General features: G+C 43.2%; 2 protein-coding genes across 5 annotated transcripts in view; both read left to right on the forward strand.

Annotated features, from left to right (window-relative positions):
- The window catches only part of si:dkey-230p4.1 (trichohyalin), a 19,616-nt gene extending 12,404 nt beyond the window's left edge, over positions 1–7,212 (forward strand). For 2 of the 4 annotated variants that reach the window (XM_036132593.1, XM_036132594.1), the window contains exons 20-28: positions 1–1,850; positions 1,920–2,051; positions 2,128–2,583; positions 2,649–2,735; positions 4,310–4,459; positions 4,578–4,727; positions 6,159–6,230; positions 6,363–6,425; positions 6,509–7,212. The exon at positions 1–1,850 is cut by the window's left edge and continues 1,347 nt beyond it. In XM_036132593.1, the coding sequence (XP_035988486.1) occupies positions 1–1,850; positions 1,920–2,051; positions 2,128–2,583; positions 2,649–2,735; positions 4,310–4,459; positions 4,578–4,727; positions 6,159–6,230; positions 6,363–6,425; positions 6,509–6,736 (3,188 nt within the window). In that variant the 3' untranslated portion in view covers positions 6,737–7,212. The remainder of the gene's footprint in view (positions 1,851–1,919; positions 2,052–2,127; positions 2,584–2,648; positions 2,736–4,309; positions 4,460–4,577; positions 4,728–6,158; positions 6,231–6,362; positions 6,426–6,508) is intronic. The other 2 variants (XM_021309962.2, XM_021309964.2) reach the window with 2 other exon arrangements.
- A 2,534-nt stretch (positions 7,213–9,746) lies between these two features.
- Positions 9,747–14,399, forward strand: part of ccdc141 (coiled-coil domain containing 141) — a 30,791-nt gene continuing 26,138 nt past the window's right edge. Inside the window, exons 1-2 of the mRNA XM_036132595.1 lie at positions 9,747–9,918; positions 13,148–13,321. Coding sequence (XP_035988488.1) covers positions 9,778–9,918; positions 13,148–13,321 — 315 coding nt within the window. The 5' untranslated portion in view covers positions 9,747–9,777. The remainder of the gene's footprint in view (positions 9,919–13,147; positions 13,322–14,399) is intronic.

Raw genomic sequence — 14,399 nt, forward strand, 5'->3', positions numbered from 1 at the left:
AGATCATTAAGGAGCAACGACAGGAGGTGCATAAGCTTGGGTCCGCCCTGGAAGATAAGGAGGAGGAGGTGAGGGAGTGGCAGGAGAAGGCTGATCTGAGGGGGAAGGAGGAGAGAAAACTCCAGCAAATGATGAAAGAAAGAGCGGAGGAGGTGAAGATGCTGAGGGTCGCACTGGAAGAGAGGGAGGAGGAGGTGAGAGAGGGAGAGAGGAGGAGAAGGATGGAGGAGGAGAGGAGGAGAAAGAGTGAAGAGAAAGGGAGGGAGGTGGAGGAGGAACAGGAGAGAGCGTGGGAAGCGCTGAGCACGTTGAGGGAGGAGAGGAGGAGGTTAGAGGAGAGACTGGAAGCAAACGTGAAGGAGGGGAAGGAGCAAGGTGAGGAGCTGAGGAGGACCCTGGAGGAGAAGGAAAGGCTGGAGAGCAAACTAAAGGAGACGCATGAGAGGCTCGTGGAAGAAAGGGAGGAGCTGAAGGGAGCAAGACAGGAAAATAGGAGGCTGGAGGAGCAGAGGGATGTACTGAAGATGAAAGAGGAGCAACTGAGGAGACTGGAGGATGAACTGAGGGAGGTGAAAGAGGAGCGAAAGATGCAACAGGAAACGGAGAAAGAGCTTCACCTCCTGGAGGAGGAAAGGAGGTCCAGACTGAGAGAGGTAGAGGAGGAGAATGCTGGGCTGCAGATGGAGCTGAGGAGGAAGGAGGGGGAGGTGACGGCTCTCAGAGAGGAGGTGCAGAGGGAGAGAGAGGAGCTATCTGAGCTCAGAGAGGAGGTGCAAAGAATGCAAAAAGAGAAGGAGGCCCATGAAGTGGTGCAGGAGGAATCTAGAAGAAAGGAGGAGGAGTGGAGGTTAAAGGAGCTCATGAGCAATACCAGGATGGAGGAGGTACAGCAGGAGCTGATGAGTAGCAGACAGGAGGTTTCTGCACTCAAAGAGGAGATGTGCAAGGAGCAAAGAAATCATGAGGAGGAGGTGACGGCTCTCAGAAAAGAGGCGCTAAGAGAGAAGGAGGTGCTGCAGGAGGAACTTAAGAAAAGGGAGGAGGCGCTGCTAATCAGCAACAAAGATGAGTCACAAAAGATGGAGGAGACGCACCAAGAACTGATGAGGAGCAAAAGGGAGGTGTCTGTTCTCAGAGAGGAGGTGCAGAGGGAGAGGAGTCAGATGGAGGAGGTCCAGCTCGTGCTTTCTGAACTAAGAAAGGAGGTGGTTAAAGAACGAGTGGAGAAGGAGGAAAAACAGGAGACGTTTGAAAAGGAGATGAAGTCTCTCAGAGAGGAGGCGCAAAGAGAGAAGGAGGAGGCCCAGGAAAAGCTGCAGGAGGAGGTCCGAAAAATGGAGGAGGAGAGGAGGTCCAAGGAATTAATGAGCAGCGAAGTACAGGAGGGGTGGAGAAAGGTGGAGGAGGTACAGCAGGAGTTGGCGAGGAGTAAAAGGGAGGTGTCTGCACTGAAAGAGGAGCTTGAGAGGGAGCAACAGGAGAGGGAGAAGATATGTGAGGAGGTCAGGAGGAGCAACGAGTTAACAGTCATCGCCGAGGAGGTGAGAAGGGAGAAGGAGCAGATTAAGGAGAAGTTAACACGGACAGAGATGGAGGTGGTGGCTCTGAAGGAGGAGTTGCAGGAGGCCCGTAGGAGGAGTGAAATGGAGGCGTCACAACTCAGAGAGACGCTTCTGAAGGAGCAGCAGGAGTTACTAGAGGAGCTGAAGGAAAGGAGAGAAGATGTCACGACCCTTAATGAGGCGATGAAGAAGGAGCGCCAGAGGAGAGAGGAGGTGCAAGAGGAAATGAGAGGCGTTCAGCAGACCATGGAGGCGATGGAGGAGAGCCTGGCCTCCCTGCGGAGTCAGGTACAGACAACCCTGGGAGAGAAGGAGGAGATGTGAGGAGGTGAAATCTAAAGGCGGTTTCTGTTTCAGGTGTTGGATCTGAGTCGCAGCCGGGATCGAGCTCAGCAGGAGGTGAAGGAGAAGGAGGAGGAGAGCCGGCAGATCAGGGACGGTCTCAGGGTGGCCCTGGAGGAGATGACCAAGCTGAAGGTTCTCCTGCAGGTACGGCGCCTCCTGCTGGACAGACGTGGTTCTGGACCACGGTCATCATCCTTAACCTGTTTGACTCCTCGCTTAGGAGAGCCACAGCGAGGGGGAGCGCCTGAGGAGGACGCTGCTGCAGAAGAAGGAGGAGATGGAGACAATCAGGGAGGAAAAGCAAGGAGAGGTGGAGGAGCTGAGAGCCAGAGTTCAGGACCTGGAGAGGAGAAGGAAGGAGACGGTCGAAGAGCTGGAGAAAGCTGAGGAGAGGAGGAGGGAGATCGAGGAGGGGTGGAGGAGGAGAGTGGAGGAGATGGAACAAGAGCAGGAGGGCAAGCTGAACGCTCTCAATACAGAACTCCAGACACTTAGGAGGAGACAGGAGGAGTCAGACAAAGAGTGGAGGTCCAGGATGGAGGAGAAGGAGATGGAGGTGGAGAAAGCAAGAAGGGAGACGCGAGAGAACCAAAGAGCAGAGATGGAGGAGGAAACCCAGACCTCCACACAGATGGAGGAGTCAGGTGGACGGAGAGATCAGAAAGGAGGAGCAGAGGTGAGTGATGAATGTTCCTTCATCTCCTGAATGAACTCCTAACCTGACAGCCTCTGTTTCCTGTGGAGGAGGAAGAGGAGGAGGAGGTTCCCTCTGCGCCGCCGCAGGAGAAGGAGCAGCTCAGGAAGGAGCTGCAGCAGAAGGAGGCCGAGGTAACATGAACATGAGCGGAGGATCTCCCTTGTTTTGTTTTTAACTACCAATCAGGTGCCTCATTTTGTTTTTAGCCGCCAATCAGTCGCCTCGTTTTGTTTTTAACCACCAATCAGGCGCCTCGTTTTGTTTTTAACTACCAATCAGGTGCCTCGTTTTGTTTTTAACCACCGAGGTGCCTCGTTTTGTTTTTAACCACCAATCAGGTGCCTCGTCAGTTTTTAACCACCAATCAGGTGCCTCGTTTTGTTTTTAACTACCAATCAGGTGCCTCGTTTTGTTTTTAACCACCAATCAGGCGCCTCGTTTTGTTTTTAACCGCCAATCAGGCGCCTCGTTTTGTTTTTAACCGCCAATCAGGCGCCTCGTTTTGTTTTTAACCACCAATCAGATGCCTCGTTTTGTTTTTAACCACCAATCAGGTGCCTCGTTTTGTTTTTAACCACCAATCAGTCGCCTCGTTTTGTTTTTAACCGGCAATCAGTCGCCTCGTTTTGTTTTTAACCGGCAATCAGGCGCCTCGTTTTGTTTTTAACCACCAATCAGGTGCCTCGTTTTGTTTTTAACCACCAATTAGGCGCCTCGTTTTGTTTATAACCACCAATCAGGTGCCTCGTCAGTTTTTAACCACCAATCAGGTGCCTCGTTTTGTTTTTAACTACCAATCAGGTGCCTCGTTTTGTTTTTAACCACCAATCAGGCGCCTCGTTTTGTTTTTAACCACCAATCAGGCGCCTCGTTTTGTTTTTAACCGCCAATCAGGCGCCTCGTTTTGTTTTTAACCACCAATCAGATGCCTCGTTTTGTTTTTAACCACCAATCAGGTGCCTCGTTTTGTTTTTAACCACCAATTAGGCGCCTCGTTTTGTTTTTAACCGGCAATCAGGCGCCTCGTTTTGTTTTTAACCGGCAATCAGGCGCCTCGTTTTGTTTTTAACCGGCAATCAGGCGCCTCGTTTTGTTTTTAACCGCCAATCAGGCGCCTCGTTTTGTTTTTAACCACCAATCAGGCGCCTCGTTTTGTTTTTAACTACCAATCAGTCGCCTTGTTTTGTTTTTAACCACCAATCAGGCGCCTCGTTTTGTTTTTAACCACCAATCAGGTGCCTCGTTTGTTTTAAACCACCAATTAGGCGCCTCGTTTTGTTTTTAACCACCAATCAGGTGCCTCGTTTTGTTTTAACCGCCAATCAGTCGCCTCGTTTTGTTTTAACCGCCAATCAGGCACCTCGTTTTGTTTTTAACCACTAATCAGTCGCCTTGTTTTGTTTTTAACCACCAATCAGGCGCCTCGTTTTGTTTTTAACCACCAATCAGGCGCCTCGTTTTGTTTTTAACCACCAATCAGGTGCCTCGTTTGTTTTTAACCACCAATTAGGCGCCTCGTTTTGTTTTTAACCACCAATCAGGCGCCTCGTTTTGTTTTTAACCACCAATCAGGTGCCTTGTTTTGTTTTTAACCACCAATCAGGCGCCTCGTTTTGTTTTTAACCACCAACTGGATTTCTCGTGGGGTTTTTACCCGACATCTCATGCTGTTTTCAACCAGCAGCCATTATCGCTGTTCCACCAGGTCTACACACTGACCCAGAGGAACCAGGAGCTGGAGGCGGACAGGGACCGGGTCCGATTGGCTCTGGAGCGGACAGAGGCGGCGATGATTGGCTACAGGGAGAGAGCCCACCAGCAGCAGCAGCAGAGCTCCGGGTCTAAATCAGAGAAGGTCAGTTTAACTTGTGATTGGTCAGGCTGGGTCCGTTTCCGTGGGGATGACCACAGCCTCCAGTAGATGTCTGCTCCTGGCGGTCCTGCTTCAGCTGCAGAGACGTGTGTGTCCACAGGGAGCGGGGGACAGAATGCTGGTCCTGCAGCGTCTGGTGGCGGAGCTGGAGCTGAACCAGAAACGCGTCAACAAGAAGAATTCCCACCTGCAGAGCCAGAAGGACCGACTGAAGAGAGACAGAGAGGCCCTGAAAGACACGCTGAGACAGGTGTCCACAGCTGTCCACCCACTGCTCATGACCGCCGCCTTCATTTCAGGCTTTTAATGCTGAACTGGAGCTATTAGTTAGAGCTGCAATCATTTTCATAAACAACCCAGAATGTCCTACAATCCAGCATCAGGCTTGAGTTTTTACATCCCCACTAATTAATGGTTAAATATCATCCAGCAAGTTTCTCTTGATGCTGCTTTGTTTAGCAGAATGGAAAACTCATTTAACTTGTTAGTGGAGTTTTCCATTTTTTCCATGCTCTCTGCTGCTCATCCACATCCAACCAGTGTTAGCATCATGCTAATGGTTCCGCCGGTTCTGATCCGATCATTACTCGTTTACACTAAGCTGCTAAAGTAACGTTACCACGCCTTAGCTACGTCAGGATACATTACACATCCTAGTATTATGTGGGTAAATATGCTGGAGTCTCTTCCACTGTTAAATGTTTTCCATGATGCAATATTTATTTACTCTATTTACCTTTTATCTTCTACTCTTGTGTTTCTTTAGAGCTTATTTTAGATTAGACTAGTTTGTTCTTATTTCTTCTTGCTAATAGTTGTGTGTATCGGTCACTGGGACGTTTATCTTATTGCTATCAGCTGTTCAGGTCTGGTTTAGTCCATAAATCTTCAGCAGGTCCCTTTCAGAGGCTGATCCTGGTTTATCTGATCCTAAACCAATCGATTTAAGATGAAGTGAACACCGCATTGGTACCACTGCCCACAGCGTGAAGCTTCATCCACCATGTTGGCTGTTGGGTCAGCGCTCCTGGGTTTAAACAGGACCGCAGTGTGTGATGCTCTGTAGTCGGTGCGGTTTCACTAAGTTCTTTGCTTCTGTCCATGTTAGCAGCCTCAGTGTTAGTTATGAGCTGATAGCAGCGTGAATGTTGCTCATTTCTGGGTTGTTCCTGCAAATCCAGACACTTTGGGTCTTCTTGACTCAATCCTGCAAAAAAAAAAAATGATGAAAAGCCTCAAATGTTCATGTCCGTGATGAGCGGACAGAAACTTCTAACCTCCGTTTCACAAACAGTTACTAAGTTTGTGAAGTTACTAAGAATCCTGCTTTGGTGTGTGTTGTTGAGTTTTATACGTTCACTGCAAAAATGGATCTAAAAATAAGTAAAATGTTCTTAAAGTTAGTGTATTTGTCCTTAATTTGAGCAGGTAAAAAACATGATTTGCCAATGGAATGAGATTTGTGCACTTAAAATAGGAAGAACTCATCTCCATCATCTTATTTTAAGTGCAAGATGTCTAATTATCTTATTTTAGGGGTTAAAATACTCATTCCATTGGCAGATAATCTTATTCACCCGCTCAAATCAAGGACAAATACACTAACTTTAAGAACATTTTACTTATTTTTAGATCCATTTTTGCAGTGTTTTTGTACATTTGCTGACCTTCTGTCCGTCAGGTGGAGCAGGAACGATCGAGGCTCCGTCAGCAGCTCGCACTCAGCTCAGGGTCCCCGAGGCGACGCACACAGGTGGGCTGGTGTGTTCGAAACGTCTCAGGTAACGGCGCTGAGGCTGTATAAAACAGGTGTGTGTGTGTGTGTGTGTGTGTGTGTGTGTGTGTGTGTGTGTGTGTGTGTGTGTGTGTGTGTGTGTGCGTTCAGGCGTCCAGCAGCACCTCTGAGGTGGACAGGTTACGGCGGACAGTAACTGAGCTGGAGGACCAGGTGAGAGCACCACAGAAGAAGAGTTTCAGTGTCTTGAGTTGCCGGGCGGATGCCGATGATGTCGTCGTGTCTCCTCCTTCCAGGTGAGTCGGCTCCGTCTCTCATTGGCTGTGGAGCAGGAGCAGAAGGCGGAGTTTATCGATCAGTCGTCCAGAAACAGCCAATGGCTGCTATCGCTGAGACACGACCTCAACGATTCGCTGGCTGCCGTTTCACACCAGCCAATCCCGGCTGTCCTGGAGTCTGAAACTCAGCGATTGGACCGCAGCCTCAAGGAGGAGGAGCTTAGGATGTCTCTGAGCCAATCATAGAGGAGCGAAGCTTTAAATCTGTTTAGAGGCTGTGTCTCTGTTACCAGCTCTCTGATTGGACAGATTCTGTCTACAGACTTATTTATTTACCTTCGACCAATCAGACGAGACCAAAATGTTGCATTTAATAAACAGGTAAACAACAGTGATGGATATTCCTGCTTTACCTCCTTCAAGCACCCATCAGGTCTGATGATGATCCTGATGGACCTCCTGCTCCTCTGCAGACGTGGCGGTTCTGATTCCAGAACTTTTCTGGATCACAGATTAACTTCTAAAGGTTCTGGAAGCAGAAGAACGGACCGGACCAGGTCTGCAACACAGAGTCCAGTTACTGCAGAGCTGTGGTTGTGTTCTGATCCCTGCTGATCAGTTTAATATCAGATGGACTGCATGTTCCAGAGTTCCTTTGTTTGGTTTTAGGTTTTATTTATTGTTTCTTAACGCCTCAATAAACCAAAGTCTTTGTTACCAAGGATGAGTTTTTCTCTTTTTCTCTCGGTAAGTGAATGCATCACAGTGTAATGTTCACTGACGCCTCTAAATCAGGCCTGCAGCTCATTCAGGTGTTCAGGCTTCACCTCCGGTCCGGTTCTGTCTGGTCTGGTCCGGTCAGGTCCGGTCCAGTCAGGTCCGGTCCGGTTCTGTCAGGTCCGGTTCTGTCCGGTCCGGTCCGGTTCTATCAGGTCTGCAGGTCTGAACTCTGAACGGTTCTGATGCTCCTCAGTCTCTGGGCTCTAGATGTTTCAGGCTCCCCTGGTTCTGGTTTCCTGTTGAGGACCGCTGGGTCATTCGGCACCGGACCGACTCGATATGCTGAGTTTGGACCGTCTGAGACCGGCTGCTCTCTGAAACACTTTCCTCTTCTCTCTCGTTCTTAAATCATTTATTTTGGGAACACGACGGATCGAGATGTGGGCGAAATTGTTGATTCTCTTTTGTTAATGAAAGAAAACCAACAAGGATCAAACAACTGGAAACAGAAAATTATGACATAAATTACTGGAATTTAATAAATTAAAATCTAATTCAAACTTTGGTTCAACAGAATAATGACAAAAACAGTTTAATAGATTTGTTACTGGACATAAAAGGTGATTTGGCTGTAGGGACTCATTAAAGCGGCATTCCTAATGATTAGCAAAGTTTCTGCAGGATACATTTAAACTCATGAAACCCTTTTTAGGAGCTCCATGAAGTAAATTTAAGACTAATTTGAATTATGTTAATGTAGTAAAACGTGATAACATCTAATAACCAAACCTTATTAAAAATCCACTTTTTATAGGACTTGGTTTTATTTAACTAATGATTTGCCTACTAAACTATTAAAGGAAGATATTTTACTTGAGTTAAGGTGAAGCCTGGGTGTCCCGCTGCTTTGGTTTATTTGTGTAATAAAACCTTAATTCCTCAACTAGACCTACAAATGAACAAATGATTGTAACCAAAGTATTTCTCCTTTGACTCCCACTTTGGCTCCTAACTTTGACCAAAACTACTGAAGAACAGAGAAATGGTTTTAAAATGTAAAGATATTTAAAACTGTTAGCACTGGCAGCTTTTCCTAAGTGTCTTCATGCAACATATGCAGGATTTTATACATGCATTACTGCTAACAGTGTAATGAATTTTCTTTTTTTATACATACTTTCTTTGTATTTTAGTTGCAAACTTGGTGTTTTATTAGAAGAATAGAACTTTCCATTGAAGAAAATATATTTATTCAATTTATGTGAAAGCAGACGTGGGTAGAGGAGCCGAAAACTACTCAAGAGCAAAAAGTAGTCTAAGAAATTACTCAAGAGTAAAAAAAGTATTTAGTAACTCAAGTACTGAGTGAATAATTGTGTATTATTATTGTATGTTATTGTAATATTTAAAATGTATGTAATCAAACAGAGAAAAAGATAAAATGAAAAAATATACAAAGAATAACATAATTTCAAAATAACAAATTCAGGCAGAAGAAACACTTTTTAACAACATTAAACATTAAAGCCACACTTACAGCAGTTAATTCATATATACAGTATGTTAGAACAGTGCAAAGTACTTCTAATAACAATATCTACTGTTTACTGTACCTTCATTTGACTTCTAAATGGCTCAATAATCTCAGCAGATAGAAAATAAAATTAAAATAATAATGTTTGTGGACAAATAAGAAGTCTCACTTTAACATAAACTCTACATTTTTCTCTCTCTGGAGCTTTTTTGGTTAAAACAGGTTTATTCTTTATTCATGAAGTTACTCACAGCAGGTACAGTAGCCAGAAATTTTACTCGAGTAAGAGAAGCGATACTTGAGTAATAATATGACTGAAATAAAAGTAAAAAGTACTCTGCAGTTAAACTACTCCTAAAAGTACATTTTGTTCAAAAAGTTATTCAAGTATATGTAACTGAGACCTCTGTGGAAACATTTAATGATTTTCTTTTTATTTATAAATGATTTAACTTAAAAATCCAAACAATCTTCCTATAGTAGATATTGTAAAAGAAAAAAAAAATACTTTTGTGGCTCCAAACTAATTTAGTTCAGCTGGACGGAGGGGAACATGTGTGGAAACATGCCTCTAGGCCCGGTTAATAATAGATATAATTTATGATATATTATTTGCTAAGATGCTTTAAATATGCTTTAGGAAGGCAGTTATAATGCCAGACGTTCTGGCCGTAGCTGCGCCATCATCTGATCCACTAAATGTGATGACAGCTGAAAAATCCCAAACTGCAGCTTCCTCTGCAGAACCAAACCCAAAAGTTTGAAACAAACATGTTTTTTTTTTTTTTTTGTCCACAGCTGGAAACATCTGTCGAAACATTTCTGTTTTGCTCTCAGCTTCCAGTTTCCTGCGCCGTGAATCATCTGACGGAAAGAAACCTTTACAGGTTTGACCTCATGTGTGTCCCTGCAGGTTCTGGTTCTGGTTCTGGTTCTGGTTGCTGACAGAGGCCCTGCAGCACAAACAGCTGTTTGTGTGGTGGCTGTGGTGTTTTCCCTGTCAGAGTCGGAGCAGTGTTTGTTCAGAAGGCAGATGCCTCTCTGTCACTCTGATAATCCTCCGGCTCTATTTTTACCTCCGTCCCCCTCCTCGCCTGTTGCAGCTTCCCCTCACACCGCTCAGGTTCCACACTTTCAGCCGGGAAGCGTTTGGATCTGCAGCGCCGGGCCTCAGGTACCGTGTTCCCCCGTTTTCTGCCTCGGTTTCAGGTCACAGGCGGTTTGGGTTTGTTGTTGGGGAGCGGTTCCGGCTGGGGTTCCTGCAGCTGTAAACGGATCCAGGCGATAATTTAATGTGGAAGTTAAAGCTGGACCTCACGCTGCTCGGTTTACACATAATAAACGAGACCAGCTGCAGGCCCGTAGAATACACCTCTGTGGTTATAAAGGTTATAAACGCTGAATAAATGTGGTTTAAAGTGAGCTGAGGGTAAACAAAGCTGACAATCAAGCATTTTTATCTTCTGTAGTTCATGTTTCCTCTGAAAATTCTGACTTTATTCTGTTATTGTGATCAGAGAGTCTGCAGGTGTAACAGGAAGCTTCCTCTCAGTTACCAGTGTAACCGATGCTGCGTAACTTACACCAGATAATATGTAAAAAAAAAACCTGCAAATAACCAGTTTACAAATTTAGGATATTGATTGAAGATGTTATGGAAAATCTGATTGTATTTAATTTAAATTATGAACAAAAACTGTTTTTGAGATCCTGCAGAAATCCTGTGGTTGTTCTTGTTCTGTTTAACTTTCACTGAGATGTAACTCCCAGTTAAAAAGTTTATAATTACTAAATGGCTCAAAGTAATTGCTGTCTGCCAAATAACAGCCGAACCAGTTCAGCACCAGAAAATATCGCCTATTTTCCTGCCCTTTAATCAAATTTAAACACTGAGATCGAGTAAGACAGAAGATCTAGACCCGTCACTGTTAAGATGAACATCCTTTAAATTCATTTTACCAGCACCAGATTCAGTGATTTGCTTTGGTCTAAAGCCAGAATAGGAAGCACTGAAGAGATTATTTTTATTTTTATTTAATCTGCTCATAGACTGCATTTATTTTTGCCAGGAATGGTAAACTGGATATTGGCCAGTTATCATTATTAAAGCATCTAGAAGTCTATATGTAGTGTAGTGAGCTAAATTAGTGTCTTTAATGCAGGAGACGCATGTTTTAATCCCAGGAAAGGGTAAAAACTGCTAAATCTGTGAGAAAGTTGCTGTGGCTTCCTCTCTGGATAATAATAATAATAATAGCAGCTGAAAGGACTCACAGTGATGCATTTAGATCTAGTTTCAATTCAATACAATTTTATTTATATAGCACCAATTAACAACACATCATCTCAGTTCAGCTTCCTGGGTTGTTCCTGCAAATCAGCTTCCATCAGATCCTCCAGGTTGGTGAGAAAGTTTCCTCTCTAAGGAAACCCAGCAGGTTGCATCAAGTCTCTCCAAGCAGCATTCACTCCTCCTGAAAGAGCGTAGAGCCACAGTGGACAGTCGTCTGCATTGTTGATGGCTTTGCAGCAATCCCTCATACTGAGCATGCATGAAGCGACAGTGGAGAGGAAAACTCCCCTTTAACAGGGAGGAGAACCTCCAGCAGAACCAGAACCAGGCTCAGTGTGAACGCTCATCTGCCTCCACCCACTGGGGCTTAGAGAAGACAGAGCAGAGACACAGAAAGCTCAGAAGCTCACATTGACCCAGGAGTACTTTCTATGTTAGAGAAGACAGAGCAGAGACACAGAAAGCACAGAAGCTCACATTGACCCAGGAGTACTTTCTATGGTAGAGAAGACAGAGCAGAGACACAGAAAGCTCAGAAGCTCACATTGACCCAGGAGTACTTTCTATGGTAGAGAAGACAGAGCAGAGACACAGAAAGCACAGAAGCTCACATTGACCCAGGAGTACTTTCTATGTTAGAGAAGACAGAGCAGAGACACAGAAAGCTCAGAAGCTCACATTGACCCAGGAGTACTTTCTATGTTAGAGAAGACAGAGCAGAGACACAGAAAGCTCAGAAGCTCACATTGACCCAGGAGTACTTTCTATGTTAGATGGTAATAGAGGATGATCTGCCTCCCCTGATGATGTCACAGCTAACAGAACGCCAGACCAGGTGTACCTTCTATGAAGAGAAAAATGACTCAGGGTAACATGAGCCTCACTCTGAAAAGAAGCTTTGTCACAAAGGAAAGTTTTAAGATTAGTCTTAAAAGTAGACGGGGTGTCTGCCTCACGGACCAAAACTGGGAGTTGGTTCCACAGGAGAGGAGCCTGATAGCTAAATAAATAAGCGGTTTTCTTCTCTAAACTTTGAAATATTGCAGTCCGTGCAGTATCTCCTATCGATGGAAGGTGCGGTTCATCAGGACCCTGAACTTGTAGCTCACACAGATTAGAAGATGCTGCCAACATGTTGGTGCCAGACATGTTTAACATGAGCAGCAGAGCCCTGCAGTTAAACTCTGATGTGGGAACAAAGGATAGTTTTCAGGAGACAAACGTCTGAAACGTTCTGCTGAAAAGAGCTGCAATATTGTTCCTTTTTAAATAAAATGCTGATGATTGCTGTGCTTTTACCTGTTCATTTTAACGGCCTTTTGGTTCAATCGCCGGTTTCAACGGAGATACTGATTAGATTATCATTTCCCAACGTGACAGTGTTTCTGTCTTACTGCTCCGTCTGCAGCAGCTGGGCGGGGTTTGACCAAAACATGCAGATTCTGTGCAAATAAGCTTTTTTATTCTTATTTAGCACCTTCTGATCCATGGTTGCTGGCGGACCAGCTGACAGTCGGCTGAAGGGAAGGCAGATTTATCTATATAGCACATTTCAGTACAGAGACAATGTAAAGTGCTTTATATGATTAAAATATAGGAAAATAACACAGAATAAAAGCAAGTAGGAATAAAATGTAGAAACAAAATAAAACATGGGAGAATAGAAAGTATTAAAAACAGTTTGACTACAAAGTTGAACTAACGATGTTTCAGTAAAACAGTTTAACCAGAACAGTTGAAGGCAATCCTGAACAAATGTGTTTTAATCTTGATTTAAAGGTTCCTGATGGGAACAAGGACTCCTAAAAGCTGCAGGGACCTGGTCCTCCCGCTGGTTTTTAACGCAGCGCTAAATCACCGTAAACCTTTTTGTTTTTGATTCTGGTTCTGAGTTTCTGTAGGAGGTTCATAGTTAAAGAGCCTAGAACCAGACTTAGAGGTTTAGTCCAGTAGACTGGGTGGATTTCAGAAACACAGGCTGGACGTTGGGAGGAAACATCTCTGAGAATCTACTTCCAACTGAAAATAAATCAAAACTATAATGCATCCAAGCAGATTAAAACATGAATATGTGTGCGTTCTTCAACCAATGAACAGATTTTGTGTTTAGTCTTTCCTCATGACGACCGGAGAGGCAGAAGGAACGGAGGAGCCGTGTGGAGGTCGGTCCCAGCAGGAGGCCGGCAGCAGAGCAGAGGAGCTGAAGGCTGGAGGGTCCTGCACCGCTCTGAGCACCGTGGCCATCCAGGCGGGCCGCTCCCAGATCGTTGCGTCCGTCCTCAGGGTATGAAAACAGAAATAAAGACAGAAAGACAGAAATCAATTAAAGAGCAGAGAGTTACAGGGAAAATACCGCTGGGTGGAATAGATCTGTGATCTTCTGAGCACTGGATGAAAAACTTAAATAATCAGATAAATTAAATCTGAAGTCTTATTCGTGAACCATCAATTATCCTTTTTTTTTAGTAAAAAAAAGTAAAAATAGAAAAAAAAATTAAAATTATAGAAAAGAAAACTTAAATTAAATTAAATAATTTGTTTTTCAAAAATAATAAAAAATGTAATTAAAAAATTTTAAAAGTTAAAAATAAGAAACAAACAAAAAACATCAACTATCTTTTTTAATAAAAATAGCTAAAATTAAAATTAAAGAAAATTTGAAATTAAATTAAATAAAAAAAATTGAAATAAAAAATAAAAAATTAAGAGTTAAAAATAAAACAAACAGAAAATACCCATCTATTTAATCTTTTTAAAATAAAAAAAATAAAAAAATGAAAAATAAAAAAATAATTAAAAAACAAACACAAAAATAAATAAATTATCTTAGGTTGAAAGTTTCAATAAGATAATTTAAGTTTTTGAGGTATGAAATCAGAAAAACAATTAGCTGACAGATCGTTGAGGCTCCAGATTAAAACAACTATGAACGTAAATGAATAGACTTTAAAATAATGGATTTAAAGTATAAAAATATTCACTGACTGTTTGAGTCATATTACCAAAAACTCCACAGTTTAAAATAAACGGTAATATGTGTAAGAAAGAGTAATTTGTCAAACTAAAAGTAACTTTTGAAAATAACCTTTAAATGAGTAAAATTTATACTTTTCATTAAGCCCACATTTCTGAATTAAAATGCTTTTAAAATATTTTCATTAGTTTTAAGCAGAAGTCAGCCATTCACAAAAATAAAAGCTTTAAAACGTCAGTCTGTGTGTAATTAATCTATGCAATATAGATATATTTGGCAATATATTCTGAATATTGTGAAAACTATAAGCTGGCTGAACATAAATCCTTAAATTGAAGAAAATAAACTCTGAAAATTTGAATCTTCAGGGATCTTAAGATAAAAAAAG

This window comes from Fundulus heteroclitus, unplaced genomic scaffold (assembly GCF_011125445.2).
Source record: "Fundulus heteroclitus isolate FHET01 unplaced genomic scaffold, MU-UCD_Fhet_4.1 scaffold_53, whole genome shotgun sequence".
NCBI classification, from domain to species: domain Eukaryota; kingdom Metazoa; phylum Chordata; class Actinopteri; order Cyprinodontiformes; family Fundulidae; genus Fundulus; species Fundulus heteroclitus.